This window comes from Alternaria incomplexa (genome assembly GCF_024043165.1).
Source record: "Alternaria incomplexa strain BMP 0042 chromosome Unknown scaffold_5, whole genome shotgun sequence".
NCBI lineage: Eukaryota > Fungi > Ascomycota > Dothideomycetes > Pleosporales > Pleosporaceae > Alternaria > Alternaria incomplexa.
Genome location: NW_026249854.1, coordinates 1,168,367 through 1,183,818, shown reverse-complemented (window position 1 = coordinate 1,183,818; position 15,452 = coordinate 1,168,367). Strand labels below are relative to the sequence as shown.

Below are 15,452 nucleotides of genomic sequence, written 5' to 3'. Positions count from 1 at the left end.
GAATAAACAAACATTACATGTGGTATCAAAACAAGCCACGCAGATGCACTGGCTTACAGGCGCTTGCCTGGAACGAAGATGAAGAGACAGCAGACGGCTACCGTGACAGCCAGGAACATGACCATGACAGTGATGGAGCGCCTGTTCAGCGTCTTCTTGACGAATGGCTCCCTGATCCGGTTGAAGTCGAAGAAGGTGTACTCGCTGAATCCAGCCAGGGCGAGGATTGGGTCAAGCATGTACTGGTGCGTGAAGATGAGGTAGATGGCGATAGTGAACGGGAGGATGATCTGTGCAAAACATTAGTTGATTCTCCATCGTATAACCGAAAGGTGACATACCCAGCAGCGCGTGCTTCTTGACTTGTCAAGGAATATAAGAATGAACGACGTCCACATGGCCGCAAAGAAGCTGATCAGTCCTACTATGAGACGGAGCATCATGCTCTGGGGCACAAGGTTGCCGAGGCCCTTGTTCTGCAAGAAACCTGGGTATGCGTCGCGCTCCATGGCTTGGAAGACGTAGTCTTTGGCACTGTCAAAGAGCTCGGGATCCGCACGCTGCTCTGGCCCTTCTATGGCCTCTTGCACCTCGGTCAGGATACTCTGGGGGATTATTATTTCCCGCTCGGACCCAGGGAGCAAGTACGTGTACAAGATCTTCTCTGCCGACGCGCGCAAGTCCTCTCTGCTGGGCTGAGTGTTATCAGTGGACGAGTTCTGGCCGGGCGAGCTCGAATCACCCGGAGTGTCTAGTAAGTTCAGGCTTGGTCGCGGGAACTCTCGGCTCTGATTGCTACCCTGACTGTTTTGTGGCGAGTGGTTGCGGCTGCCGCGGTCGGAACGAAGAAAGGCGGACAGGCGCTGGTCAGACAGATTGTCACCTTTCTCGTTAGAAGGGCCTTCTCCAGCGTTGTTCAACATGTAAGATGAACGCCTACTGTTTTTCTCGAGATCAGGAGTTTCTTCTATCATGCTCCTGTGTAACCGTCGGACGTAAAGCCTGCATAGCTGCAGATGTTGCGACACATCAAGCCTGTGAGTGGTCAGCGTGGTCCCAGAGCCTGGACATGGGATCGTCTTACCAGAAGTCCAAGTAGTCGACAGAGCGCTGCTGGTCGCGCATGTAGATGTAGAAGGAGAAGAGATCCAGCGGTGGCCTGGTTGTCCTACTAAGGACTTCGAAGAGCGTTGGGAATCGATTGCGGTGGGCTGGAGGCACCGGAGAGCCGGCATCCTGGGGGTGCGACATGACTGGGGTGAGTCGGGAGATGTGGTGTTAACGAGAGGCGCGCGACGATCGTCGCTGGTGGGTGAAGAATGGCAGGTATCGATAGACGGTAGACGCAGGGTCTGGCGTAGGCTGGCGGCGGGCGGTGTGTTTGCGTGGCTAGTGCTGTGGTTGCTGAGCGAACGGCGGCGAGCGTGGTGGTCCGGCCGGTCGCGACGCCAGGGACGACGTGCTGGTAATTGGGGGGAACAGGGCGACGATGGTCAGGTCGCGGGGAATTGAGCTTTGCGGCGTCGCGTCAGCGCCTCGGAGCGTCGTGAAGCTGGCGTGGCAGCGGGAAATTAGGAGTGAAGTCGGCACCTCTAGCTTGGCGCGACGGTTGGCGGAGCAGGGAGGCAGCGGCAGTGGCTTGCGATGGGCTTGGTCGCGCACTGCACGACGGCGCTGGTGTCGATAAGAAGCAACGGGTCACATGAAACTGCCTTCACTGTGCTGCGTCCGACTCGCGTCCTGTGGATGAGCTGGTGGATCAATTGTGCGCGGTGACGATGATGATGCAGCCCGGATGCAGCCCGTGTGCCTGAAACGCGAGGCTGTGAGGGTCGAGAAGGGCCGCGAATAGCTACTGCCTTTCCACGTGACAGTCCCTGCCACCCCAGCACCCAGCACCACCTGGACAGCTAACAAGGCAGCTGTCACCCATGGTAGCTGAAACGTTGAGAACACAGCGCAGAAGGCGGCGGCCGTATCTCTGGAAGTCATTCCTCAAGCTACTGTGCTTTCTTTTCGCCGATCATCGTCCCGTGGCCGCGCCAGGGACCCGCGTCATGGAGCTACTGCTTGTTTCTTCCAGGGCGACCAAGGCATAAGATGAGCAGAAAGTCGCTCCTGAGAGCTTTCACGCGTTCCTTGTGGGCGATATGCAGTAGATGCACGATGGACGCCTTGTGGCCTCCATGTCTCTCGTATGGATCGACGACTTCCAGGCAGCAGTCAGCTGGTTTCACAGCCCGGCGCAGCCTTTAAAGTCCGCATTGATTCAAAAACTCATTTCAGGGCATGCTTCCTTTGCGCACATTCCGAGTTTCAGTGCGATATCTATCAACAATGGCAGCTACCAGAGCCTTACCCGCAGACTTGAAGGAGGACCTGCTTCGCTCCCACGAAGGTCGGACATCCGTCCAGCCCAGCCCTCCGCCCTCCACATATACACTGCCCGATGGTTTCCTCGAAGGCCCAGCGCCCAATTTGACCAGGTCTAAAATTGATTTCAAGAAGGCTGGCTTGTTAGAGGACGAAAAGTCATGGGCTGTCATACTTGATGGTGTCCTCTCTGAAGACGAGTGCAATATTTTAGTGCAAGCAGCCGAGGCGACCGCAAACGGCAAGTGGGAAAGGGCTCTGGTCAACGTTGGTGGAGGCATGCAGGCTATGTATGAGGACACGAGAAAGTGTGGGCGCATCATCTGGGACAACAAAGACATCATGGCCAAGCTATGGGCGAGGATAGAGGCGTCGGTGCCTGAGATCCATCGATTGCAGAACTGGGTCGACGTCACAGGCAACGGCCCAGCGAGACGGGGCGAGACGTGGAAGGTGACCAGACTCAATGAACGCGGACGCTATCTCAAGTACATCGGCGGGGAGTATTTTAAACGTGTGTATTGCATTGCATCTTGCGACTATAGCTGCTGACTAGATCAGCGCATTGCGATGGGACCTACGAAACGCCCGACGGCACCGAGCGCTCTTACTTCACCCTGCACCTCTACCTCAATGATGCGGTATCGAAGAGCGGAGAGAAACAGCTCGAGGGTGGCGCCACTACATTCTTCAATAGCAGTATGAAGAGCCGCATAGACGTCGAGCCAAAGGCCGGACGTGTCCTGCTCTTCCAGCATCGCTTCCTCATTCACTCGGGCGATGACGTTGTGAAGGGTACTAAGTATACGTTGCGGACAGACATCATGTATACGCTGGAGAAGGACGTGGCATCGGAGCCGCAGGAGTAAGCCCTCCAGGAGAGGACGAGAGGAAAACGGGTAGTAGTCGCAGGGCTTCGTCTCGTTGGATTCGCATGAGTTTTTATTAGCAGTATCCCCGAACCAGAGGACAGCGCAAAGCGCACTTACATAGTAAAGAAAAAGTTGAACGGCCTGCCTCGCCAGAGTAATCAGAATCGAATGATACCGTGCCCTTTTTCGCCCAAAGGGCTACTCAAGGTCAAGTACGCTGCGTATTGTACTACAGTGTCACCTCTCACCCGAAGGATCAAAGCACACAATCTTCGCACCGACTCCCATAGGGACACCAGTTCCACGCTCCTCCCCGCCGAAGCAAGAAGTCGCGCTTTCTGGCGCCCTGAGTTTTCTGATGCCGGATGCAGACGTGAGTCACGCCAGGCTCTTACGAGCAGTACAGCCCACAAGTGGGCGTGATAAAAAGTGAAGATTACTCCGAATTTCTCATTTGCAGGGTAGGACGTGCTCTCGAAAGAGTGTCTGTAGGTGTGCAAAGAAACGCAGCGTTGGCAAGGCAGGCCGTTGGAGGAGCAAGGAAATAGTTTTTGGCGGGGTTTTGTAGCTGGCGCGCCGGCGCGCTAGTGCTCGGCTAAACTGCGCCCGTGACGCGGATCCACGTGGAGACTGCCCGCGTCTTTCCTCCGTGCCTACCGACCATGGTTTCCACCCATCTCTTTCCTTTGGTCATTCGTCCGAGTCTGGGAATGCCGAAGGATCATACAGATTATCGTTCTTTAGATGTAGGCGGCTCGATGTGGCGCCCACACCAGCCGCTTCACACATCACCAATAGTCGCCTCTCGCTTTATTAACTGTACTTATACGCAGCAATCACGACCAAGGTTCTTGGAGTTGCGATACTTCTCTCTTTCGTAGAGTATCTCCTTACGTGTTAGTCGTATGAAATGCGGGACGTGTGGTTGGCTCGTCGCGTCTGGGTCACCGCAGTAATTACGAGTGAATGCGCTCTCAATTTCACCTCATCTTTCACTCTCCAACAACTTGAGTTATTTCACAATGCGCCCTGTCCTTCAATCATTTTTGCTCTACATTGGAGTTGACTGACACGTCTGCACGACTATTTAAAATCGCGCGGCCCTTACAACAGCTTCCCAACCTCACCCCACAACCTAAACAACAACCATGTTCGAAAAGCTATTCGGTGTTACGAAGAAGACCTTCCTGGAGAAGAATGTCGTTCGCGCTGGCGAGAACGACAAATTCTACGAAGACAAGTGCACCTTCTGTAAGTATTTCCCCCTATCTTGACATGTAACTATGTACTAATATTCTTAGGTTGGGGTCCATACGACGAAGATCATCGCGCGGTTCGCGTGCAGCCTTGCGATCACGTATTCGGAGATGTCTGCCTCGAAGACATGATCAACGCCCCGAATGGAGACAAATGTCCCATCTGCCGAGCAGTATGGTTTCAGCCTCCTACCCAAATTTTCCTCGGACGTATCCTTCTGGATTACTTTATTCGTCTGCAAGTCTGGGCAATGTTCGCCTTCGGTCGACTCCAAGCGTTCTGGTACACACTCCAACCGTTCTGGTATCGACTTCCGGCCTGGATCAGGTTTCCAGTCAAGGTCGTCAACTCCTGGTACTACATGTCGAACGTGTGCTACCAGATTGACTTCGTCTTACGGCGGCTTACCAATATATATCCGAGGAACCCGATGTTGCAACCCCAGCTGGAACTGGGGATGCGGAATTACGCGATCGTTCAGGCCCTCTATGTTCATCTCATGATTTCATCAGGACGTTCCAGAGTCTCGGCGGTGAAGACCAGCATTTTCTACCTAGTAGACGAGATTTTTCAGACGCCATGGCAGTGGCAGAAGCTTCCAGTGCTGTTTCTCTGCGCCATTGCAATTAGCGTACCCGTGGGTTGCATGGACCTTCGACTATTGAGTCGGCGCGACCGTGTCATCTTCTCAACGACCGTATTCTCTGTTATATTGGTTCGCTTCTGTTTTGCTCAGATCGTAATAGCTTTGCTATACGGAGGGACCGTCTACAATCCGTCGATTTTTGATGCCCACCTCCGATCATAGGTGGGTGGGTTTTGAGCGGCAGAGGTAAGAGATTGTTTAAGCGTCGTTTATAGGCATCCACCTGCAATAAGCGTACTTCTACGCGTTGAGGTAAATTAATATTCTGTATCATAATCATGCTCCTTGGTTCTACCACTTTGTTGTCCAATATGCGCAAAAAGCTCTCTTCTCATTCGTCCAGCGTGGGAAACTGATTTGATGGTACCAACCATTTCCCACATCATCCTCATCCGTGGTTGCCCACCGCTCACCTATACTTAACACGCCCTTGCATTCCGTGCTGTACTAAACAAACTCTACAGACCTACCACCCAACTAAACACCAGCCATGTTCGAAAATTTCCTCGGCCTTTACGTCTCCAGAGACGAATTCTTGAAATGGCGGACCCTCCCGGCGGTACCGATCGACACATTCAACGACAACACATGCTGCCTCTGTTGGGAACCCTATGACAACAATACTCACGCCGGGATGCTCTTTCTACCTTGCAACCACGTTATGGGCCGAGACTGCCTTGCCGAGCTCGTTAAATCTCCAGGTGGACATTTATGTCCTATATGTCGGTGCCAGCTGTTCGATCCGCCATTTGCTGTTCAAGAGAAAGTCGGCCAGCTACTTTACGCTTGTGGCGTATTTTGCGCCGTTCTGATGGTTATGTTCATGGCGGTTGCGGCAACTTTCCTGTTGTGCGATGCCGTGATTTGGATAGAGCTTATGATCGAGGAGCGGAGTTTGAGAGGCCCATTGGAAATTCTGCGATGAACATGTTGTATGCTTGGAATACCATGTTCCTGCGGTTATAGGCGCTGGTCGACTTCGCTACAGAAATGGAGACATGAACACGCGGCCCCGAAGACGACGAACGCGCAGAAACTGCAACCTGCGTACGAGGAGTTGGATCTCAGCGAGCCCATCCACGATGCGCATGAAGGCGGACGATAATGTTTCCTACCACACCCTGGACCCATTCTGCGACGCCGACATCACTTGAGATCTGACACCAGTCTTGTTCTCCCACTTCCCCCAATTTGTCCCAAGCCTACCGCCACCATCACCAACCGACCTTACCGTACGGCGATGCGCTGCATCATAACTCGATACCGCTGGCAAACTGTTCATCGGGAAGTCTGGCGCAATAGTCGTCGCATTCGGGTCAGGCGGCCCGCTCGCTTGCCATTCCACCTTGATGGAGTTGTCTTTTGAAAGCTTGACACCGTTGTGCCAAAGCTCGAAAGAAACATCAGCGGGCCCGAGATTGACTTTGACGACATAGTTGATGCGATGGTATTTCGGGCCGGAGTTCCACCAGTGTCGGTTTTTGAGTTTGAAGAGGGATAGTGGGAGGGAGGAGAAGTCGGATTCGATCTTGCAGATTGAGCGGCAGGCTGAGGATGTCAGTATTGTGTTTCGTCATTTCGGGGATGTACACCCACCGTTGTTCTTTACTGTTGGAAGTTCAGACTTGTCGACTTCTGTGCATATTACTTCCGTGGGGTAGATTCTTGGTGGGTTGGGGTACTTGGATGAGGCTGGTGGGCACTTTCGTTGGAAGTTCTTTACTATGGGGAAGTCGCTCGAGACTGGCTCGCCCTGACACAGTCAGCATCTCGTTATCATATTGTACCCATAGATTGCGCTTACCTGCTTGATAAACCAGTCGATGCAATCCATAACGTATTCCTTCTTGTCCAAAGGATCAACTTCCGTCCTCAACCCAAAATGCGCAAGGTTGAACGGGTCGTACAGCATCTTGCACATCGTTCCGTATGATGCACGGCTACATCGCCACCCGAGCACCGATTGACCGGTCTTGAGCTTCTGAATACGGTCGGCCACGTTGCCTTTGCAGACCACGAGTTGCGGGTCGGGTGCGATGCGGATCTGCATGTGCTGTGCGTTGGAGTGTGGTGTGCTGCCGAATGCGTATCGGCTTCGTAGACAGTTTTGAACGTATGCGGAGTTGCCGAGACCTCCGGACAGGACGAGATGAGACTGAACTGGGTGAGACGGTGACATTATAGCATGACATGTAAGTTGACGTACCACTTGTTCGGATGGAAACTTTTGCTGAACACGAGCGAGCTGTTTGTCCATCATTTCGAAAAGCTTAGATACCTGAGTGTCGAAAAAGCCTTTCAAATCGTCGCTACAGAGGTGTCAGTTAAGAATACCACGAGTAGGTCTCATGTGTAAGTCTAACCGCTGGAAGTACATATCGCCGGCGCTAATAGCGCATTCTCGGTTGTTGTAAGCCTTGTCCAGCTTGGGTACCCGCACCGCAAAGGTCTCGGTATCCATCAAAGATTCTTCCGAGCCGTAATCGCATTTTGCACTGAGCAGTCAGTTAGGTTGTCATCGCTCTTGTCGATGATGCAAACAAACTTCTGGTATTCCTTCGAGATTCGCATTTCCCATGCCGCCTGATGTATGTCCTGAAGTCCCATTGGCTGAAGTCGGTCGGCATGCTCCAATCGCTGTAGCACCTCTTTTTCGTATAGACTGTCGAGTTGCGCGGCTCCGATAGTGGCACCTCCGTGGGGTCAGTATAGCACGGATGTAATGCTGCGAGAATCTTACCGAATACAACATCAATCTGTTCGAGAGTAAGAGAGCCACCTTGAGTGTTCTTCACTCGAAAAACCGATAGGTCCTATAACACTCAGCGAACTAGCCATGAGGCGGTACTACGATGCTTTCTCACCGTTGTACCTCCACCCACGTCGCATACGAAGAGTAACTCGTTCTCCTGTTGGCAATGTTACAGTCTGCGCAAGAGTATCATGATTTGCTAGGCGACTCACCTTGAAGATACCAGGCATACTACGCGCTGTATGTACCGCAGCCGCCTCAGCTTCTGTCAGCCCTATTGATGCTGTGTGGTTGGCGCACGACCCAAAACCAGCTGCGGAGATCGTCTTCCTGAATCGTTCCACAGTGGGTATAGGCTTCCATGTTGTAGGTACCGAGAAGATGAACTCGATGTTCGCGTCTTCCCATCGGCTCGCAAGCTCGCCTCGTAGTCGTGCTTCGATCGTACGGTAGAGGTAGCTGAAGTAATCCGTGTACCTGGAAAACCGTTAGCTAACTACCCGACCGACTTCGAGTACCGGACTTACCATTTCTCTACTTCTTGGATACGTGGTACTTTCGATGGCTCACTAGACCTGGATCTCATTTGTTCCAGTAGGTCCTCGTCGAGCATGATCTTGAACCATTCCCTACTCTCGTGGCCTGCACCACTGCTCTCTTGTGCAGTTTCAGCAAGAAATCCCCACGATGATGGCGCTTCGGAGTTCTGTGGGTATACAAGTAATGTCGGTACCTGCACGAATTTAGCTTGTGTTTCGTGGTATACCGTCGAATATCTTACTTTGTTCTCATTCGCTTGCGTTCGTCCGGGCCAGCGTTGAATGTGCCGTACATTATCAGACCCAGTCGCTACGTTGCAGTATGCGACACCAGTACCTGTGAAACCTATGAGCGCTGAGATCTTGCCAACTCACAAGTCGCAACCTACATGTCATTCCAAAATCGATGGATACAACTAAATCTGGTCGAGATTGTGGAAGTTCCATGATGAAAGCGTGTGTTAAAATGATGGGCAATTTCTATCCCGTAGTAATAACACGGACACTACAGCTTCGCGTGGTTTCAACAACACGTACTGATGCTTGTCATGTATGAAATCCAGGTGCAAGAAGTGACAAGGCTGAGGTATGCCGGTCTTCCCTGTCCGGTCACTGGAAAGCCATCCTTGGCTCAGCCTCACACTTCATTCTTGCCGACAGGTCGAGACCGCTCCCAAAAAAAAGTACAACGTGGGGTCTGCTGCGATGCCAATTTATTTGCGGCGGTGTTACGCGATGTTCATTCGGTGTGACAGACGGATATGAAGTAGTGACAAGCCACACGGGCTCGTGCTGATGACCGTTCGGCAACAATGCATTCGGACCCCACACCATAGAGTTCAACACTATGTTGCTAGTATCAGCCTCGCCAACATTTACCAATTCCGGCGAATAAATCAAGTGGTCAGAGCTTCGCAGCCTGCGTTACTGTTGTACAGCTGAAGCCTGCATATTTCTGATCGGGCTGAGCTAGCGAATCGAGGTATGAACAGCCTATATCACGGCATCGCGAGCTCGATCAGAGAACACTGTCTCGCTTCCTTCTTATTCCCGATCACTTGTTAATTCTCGAGGGTTTTGGCGCCAATATGAAATTTGTGTGGAGGCAACTCGGAGAGACTCCGCAAGTGTCTGTGACATCAACAACTTCCACACCTGCAGTAACAGAACCGGCTGCTACAGCAGTCCCAGATCCAGCGACTTCAGCACCACCGCCACCACCACCAGTCGGTGACCCGAGTACGGTGCAGACACCTGCAGGAACTATAATCCCAGATCCGGCTACGAATCAAACTAACTGTGCCCCAAATTGTTCCTCAAGCGCAGCGCTGGAAACTGGCTCACGCAGTGAAGAAGCAAGCCAATCTCAGTCCGTTGTCATGTCCAAAACTGCTAGTCCATCACCGAGCAGCAATGGTACGATTGCAAGCGGCAACCCTTCCCCGGACACGCAACGAGCAACCGCCGGACTGTCTGGAGGTACGGTGGCCGGAGTGGCTATTGGAATGTTTCTCGTCGGCTTGTTGATCGCTGGAGTCGTGTTCTTTTTCCTGTTACGCCGTCAGAAACAGAAGCGTTACAATCCAGCATCGACTCATCTACCGTCTCATGCCCACAATCATGGCGCTGCTGGGCACGTGGAGAAAGGCCCGACTGTCGCTACCAGCGCTTATGCTTCGAATATCGACGACATGCTGCCTCAGCCTGCATCAGATGATACCATCACCGACGCAGCCTTGAAGATACGAGACAACATCAAAAACCACGTTCGAGAGTTTTATCATGTCTCTCCTGTCCCGGCAACCAGTATCATCCAGGCAAATATCAAAGAGTTGGCGATTGCAACTGGCACAAGCTCTTCCGTACTTGCAAGTATGCTCTCCAATATCTCAACCCGAGTAGAAATGCTTCGCCTAATTGTCGCCTGGAGTGTGCTCTCGAGATGCACCGGAGAACGCGCTGAGAGCTTGCTTCCGGGAGAGCTTGCGCCTCTCGCATCAGCCGTTCCTGGAAAGGACGGTAAGAATGCCGGTAAGTTCATCCCAGCCTTGCGAGTCCTGGAACAAGAAGCTAACTTCACAACTCAGCGCAATCAGCCATGTACAGCAAATGGAAGACCATGACTGGTGCTCTCCTGCATGGTCGAATTGGGCAGGATACGCAAGAGCGATTCCAAAGATTCGCCAGTGCGGCTGCAGACCTGGATGCTGTCGTGGCGCCCTTCGTGCAGAGTGGCTTGGAAGCTCAGCGCCGCAAGAATCTGGACATGATTCTTGCGCGATCGGCAAACTTCGCGTTCCTACTCTTTGAACAGCCCGGAGTCTTCCATTTCGGGTTTTCTAGCGAACATGGGGGGTTGGCGGTGTTCCCAGCATTGCTACAGATTATCGGAGACCAGGGGCAGGTGCTGGTGCCGTCACGCGTGCTGCTTGAAAAGGAGATTGCGGCATGAGAATGAGGTGTGGTGGAGCGAGAATGGCGTTTCATCAATAGTTTATGCAGTATGCAATGCAGCCATTGATCAGCTGAGATGCGTCTAGGACATGACAAAGGAGTGTGGGCGGAAACGCACAGGAGGAAGGGACGAGGCTGAAGAGCGAAGTTGATGCTTGCTTTTGCACTAAACCCCATGCGTCTTAGCGCCAGTGCCACAGGCGCGGAGGAGGAGCGTCCCTTTCTGTTCCGTCCAATCTGCGACTCACCATCGCGACACACGCAGCAGCCACTCGGTCGTGAGATATACTTAGGTCGATGGGTTCGATTATCTGGTATAGGCCCTCCACCATGGCCCGCGGAGCAATGACCCTATGTTTAGGCGCAGACGCATGAGCTCAGCCCGTGGAAAGAAGCATTGAGCTGCAGATCGGTTCTCGAAGCACTGCGACACAGCATGAGGGGTATTCCAGTACCCGCAGGTTCAGCCTTGTTGGTGCTTTCGCTGCTTACACAGTTTTGGGGGTCTATGAGCCGCCCATCGGCAGCTGCCAGGCTCGTGAACATGTTCTTCACGACCTGCATCTCCGTATCATCATGAGCATCAACCGTTGTTAAGGAGCTTTTCCATTACTGTCCAAACTGGCCAAAGTCTCATAATATGAGCGAACTCATAGGTATGAAAGCTGTACGATCATAGCGCAGCGCAGGGCTTACTATGTAGCAGGTATACCCACGAGATCCGCCAGTGTCAGCAAGGCGTTTCAGTTCGCTGATCTTGCGATACGTAGCGCAGACATCGGAAGCGAGAGCGAGGTTTTCTTGCGAACAATACGAATCGTCCGTAACGACCTATCCGAGGTTGAGCGTTTGGTTGCCGTTGGCTCGGTACGAACAAAACTCGCACAGACACCAGAAAGATCTCCTTGGATAAGGAGCTGCATCGAAAACACCACTTCTGCCTTAGAGGAAATTGGTAGATGGGTAGATTGTGGCAGTATTGGGCAGCATCGCAATGTCTTGGAGCCAGCTCAGAAGTTTCAACATATTCTCAACGACCGCGAGCGATTAGCGGACCGCAAAAGCGAACTTATGGCATGCCATCAGCAACTGTCCAACGTACTCAGCTTCCTCAATCGCTTGGAGGACCTACCAAGCACTAAGGAACTACCCACATATCAAGACACCACCTACTTTGATGACATCGTGTCGCGGCACAGAAGATCAACCGGCCCGGCTCAAATGGGTGATGGCTCACCGAAGGTCTTCTTGGGGGACACCAATCGAACGACATCTTACCCTGCCAACAACACTCCGTGGTCAGCGAACCAAAAGTCGTTCTTTACCGAAGCACCATACACACAAGACGCGTCGACCATTGATGCGGTTAAGTTCACCCTACGATCGTTATGTGGACAAATGCAAGTAATGCCAGACCACCGAGACTACAAGCCATACAACTCGCGATATCAATCACCTCCCAGCCTACCAAGCAGTCCTCCCCCTACATATACATCGGCTGAAAAGCGCAGTCCCCGCTCGGAAACATTGCTCGAAGATACCAAGCGTCATGTCAGTATTGATCAGCCGATCTATAGAAGCTCGCAGTCATCGCTGAGTGAAGTACGTGATGACGCGCATATCGTACCGTCAGCCCGAAAAGACACATGGGCCTATACGTATGAGAGGCATCAAGCGTCCGCAGAACTCGCGAGCGACAGCTTCATGAGTGGTACAAACTCAGACGGACCAGTGAATCCGTACGCGTTTCATCCTACCGCGCCAACTCTAGCCCCAAGACACCGTGTCTCCCAAGACAAGAAGATCGAAACATTATCGGAGTTATTGGGGGATGTGAATCTGGCAGTAGAGCTGCCAGGTAGCGAGCCAGCTCATACTTCGAGACGTACTCTACGGCCCAGCTCGCATAATCCTAACTATGAGTTGCCTGCGAGCCAAGAATACAACACAACATTTGCCTCAGAGTTACCGGCTATCCCGAGACACAGACCTGTCATCTCGCATACGGTCAGCGAGCCGACCGCCATCGCCAACGAAACATTGGTCTCGCCGCCGACCTTCGAGCTTGATACTGTCTCCTCCCGAACACAGCCTTCTCTGGCCACACGAGGTCACGCTGAGTCTGGTAGGCACTGGTCTGTGTCTTCTGCCTATTCAAGCCCACGACCACCTATGAGCAGCACTGCATCTTTGAACAATGCAACAAGCATCGCTCCACTCGCGCCCACGGCGAGTCATAGCCGTGAACGGCCAGCGTCATCGCATACGCCACAGCCCACACCCAATTCATCATCAGCGAGAATGAGACGTCAGAAACACATGTTGGATCTACTTGATAGCATTGATAGATAACGCTTTTGCTCTAACACCGCAATTTTTCTCTTACATCATTCTAGTAATCATACATGTCTGTCGTGACAGCTCCGCTACGCTCTTAGTAAAAACCGTCGTAATCATCGCTGACTGTCTCATCTTCCCCACCTAATCTGTGCGCGGAGCACACCTTCATCACTACCTGCCTCGTCTTCATCCCTGTATACCTCGTCTTCATCCCTGTATACCTCGTCTTCATCCCTGTATACCTCGTCTTCATCCCTGTATACCTCGTCTTCATCCCTGTTTACCTCGTCTTCATCACTGTTTGCCTCCTCTCCACCACTCGTTCCATCCGTGAACACCCCAACTTCATAGACATCATCCGCGATGAGGAATCGACGCACGATGAATGTCTGAAGAGGCCCGTCGTTGAGATCTTCCGTGGCAAGGACGTCGGTCTCGCTGTACTTGTCCGCAAGTTCGTCCCTGACCTCCCTGACAGCGTTGTCCAAGCTTCGCGCCCCGAGATCCTTACTGTAGTACTTCTCGGTCAAGGCGGTGCATATCTTGCCGTCGTCGACGAGTGATAATCTACAATGTCCAATGTAGCGGATGACGCTGAGATCGTGATCGATCGGTTGGCGAATACTAGTCGCGTATTCCAGCATAAATTTGTGAAGTACGACAGCGCACTCAGAGGGCGAGAATGGGAGGAAGGGAACGAAGAGATGCAGACGCCCGGTGAACGGCATCTAGACTGGTTAGCGGACACGCGTGGCTGAAAGAAAAGTACTTACTCCAAACTTGCTACCGTACCTCTGTGCCAGACTCACTTGGAGGGGTCTGATGTCGAGATTGTGCTTTTGCTTCTCACTGAGCCTCTCGATGTGTTTCGCATAGTACGTGTTGATCTCGTCGTCACCGAAATTCGTCGCAACGATCCATATTGTCTGTTTGCAGTCCACACCGTTGTTGGAACGCCGATTTTCGTACTCACCTGCTCAAGGTTAGCTCATAGTGCGCGCGCATCGTCAAAGACGTAGGAGACTTACCGCTCTGCATGATGTTGAGAAGCGCGTTCCGAACTTTCTGATCAGTCTTGTCGAATTCGTCTAGGAATACAACCGATCGCTTTCCACTGTGGTCAGTCAGGAAGTTGTTGAGCTTCGACCCGTCCTCATTCCGATCCCAGCCCGCAGTCGACCCGAAGAGTGCCCAAACGTCACCGCAACTGGCGCAATCGATCGATACGGTATCCACGGATAGAAGCTGTCCCATCGATCTGGCTAGTTCTGTCTTGCCGTGACCAGACGCACCCGCGAACGCCATGATCAGTGGTTTCATCGTACGATGAGCGATGTGCGAGTAAACCTTCTTCATGACCAATCTCGTCACACATCGCCGGCCAACGAGGAAGTATGGAAGCTTCGTAAGCTCAAGCATCTTGTTTCCTTTGGCGATTTGACGCGTTCTGGCATACAGCGGTGCTATGTTGTAAGCCAAGGACAGTAGATATCGATGGGTCAGGTGCAAAGCTCGAGCCAGAACAGGCCGGATCGTCGGGGTACACCATGCTGACTTCTGCAAGGCAGATCTAGGAACCGAGATCGCGGCAACAGGCTCGTCTTGGGGCGTTTCCAAGAACTTGACCCACATGTCCATGGGTATGACCGTAGGATTGGCCCCATTGGCAAGCACAAGCTTCATGACTTCGCTGGTGTCGATAGCTTCTGCTTGACCATGAATTGCTACGTATGCTAGCAAGGGGATAGAAAAGGTGTTGTTCGGGACTTCAGTGTTGACACCGTGTTGCTGAAGAACAGATACCATCTTGACAGAGTTGCGTTCAGCCGCATGGTACAATAGAGGCCAGCCGTGGTTGGTCAAGGTCTCTTGGAACCCAGGACTTCCCGCGTATGTTTGTAGATATGCTTTGAAGGCTGTGAGAGAGCATTTCTTCTGGATAGCAGCGCAAAGCGTTTGGACAGAGAAAGCCGAAGGAGGTCCTCTGGACTGAAGTAGTTCGTCAACTGGCGCTTTTGGGTCGTCGTAATAGGTACACAGTGTAAGTTCGTACAGGCGATGATATTCAGGATCGAGCGTAAATACATCCGTCCAGGAATCTGGATCATTTTTCCTGGTGATCTTACTCTCGACCGTACCACTATCGGGCATGTTGATGTTGATATTGTCGTTGATGTTGTGTGGCTGAGAAGGGTACACGAGGGCAGCCTAGCAGGTAT

The 15,452-nt window shown here is 52.4% G+C and overlaps 5 protein-coding genes across 5 annotated transcripts; 2 read left to right on the top strand and 3 right to left on the bottom strand.

Annotated features, from left to right (window-relative positions):
* Positions 1-53: 53 nt before the first annotated feature.
* Positions 54-1,251, bottom strand: J4E90_004322 (uncharacterized protein; the record flags this gene model as incomplete). The annotated part of the gene is made up of 3 exons (XM_051433887.1): positions 54-290; positions 342-1,035; positions 1,085-1,251. The coding sequence occupies 3 exons, from the start codon at positions 1,249-1,251 to the stop codon at positions 54-56; spliced, it is 1,098 nt and encodes a 365-aa protein (XP_051292405.1).
* A 1,086-nt stretch (positions 1,252-2,337) lies between these two features.
* Positions 2,338-3,242, top strand: J4E90_004321 (uncharacterized protein; the record flags this gene model as incomplete). The annotated part of the gene is made up of 2 exons (XM_051433886.1): positions 2,338-2,887; positions 2,935-3,242. 2 exons carry the CDS (start codon positions 2,338-2,340, stop codon positions 3,240-3,242), a joined length of 858 nt encoding a protein of 285 aa, XP_051292404.1.
* A 3,017-nt stretch (positions 3,243-6,259) lies between these two features.
* Positions 6,260-8,513, bottom strand: J4E90_004320 (uncharacterized protein; the record flags this gene model as incomplete). The annotated part of the gene is made up of 10 exons (XM_051433885.1): positions 6,260-6,696; positions 6,745-6,901; positions 6,953-7,303; positions 7,355-7,457; positions 7,512-7,643; positions 7,694-7,841; positions 7,889-7,961; positions 8,013-8,057; positions 8,113-8,377; positions 8,428-8,513. 10 exons carry the CDS (start codon positions 8,511-8,513, stop codon positions 6,260-6,262), a joined length of 1,797 nt encoding a protein of 598 aa, XP_051292403.1.
* Positions 8,514-10,313: 1,800 nt separating this feature from the next.
* J4E90_004319 (uncharacterized protein) lies at positions 10,314-10,891 on the top strand (the record flags this gene model as incomplete). Its single annotated transcript, XM_051433884.1, has 2 exons — positions 10,314-10,470; positions 10,527-10,891. The coding sequence occupies 2 exons, from the start codon at positions 10,314-10,316 to the stop codon at positions 10,889-10,891; spliced, it is 522 nt and encodes a 173-aa protein (XP_051292402.1).
* A 2,470-nt stretch (positions 10,892-13,361) lies between these two features.
* J4E90_004318 (uncharacterized protein) lies at positions 13,362-15,384 on the bottom strand (the record flags this gene model as incomplete). Its single annotated transcript, XM_051433883.1, has 3 exons — positions 13,362-13,961; positions 14,007-14,206; positions 14,262-15,384. 3 exons carry the CDS (start codon positions 15,382-15,384, stop codon positions 13,362-13,364), a joined length of 1,923 nt encoding a protein of 640 aa, XP_051292401.1.
* Positions 15,385-15,452: the final 68 nt, after the last annotated feature.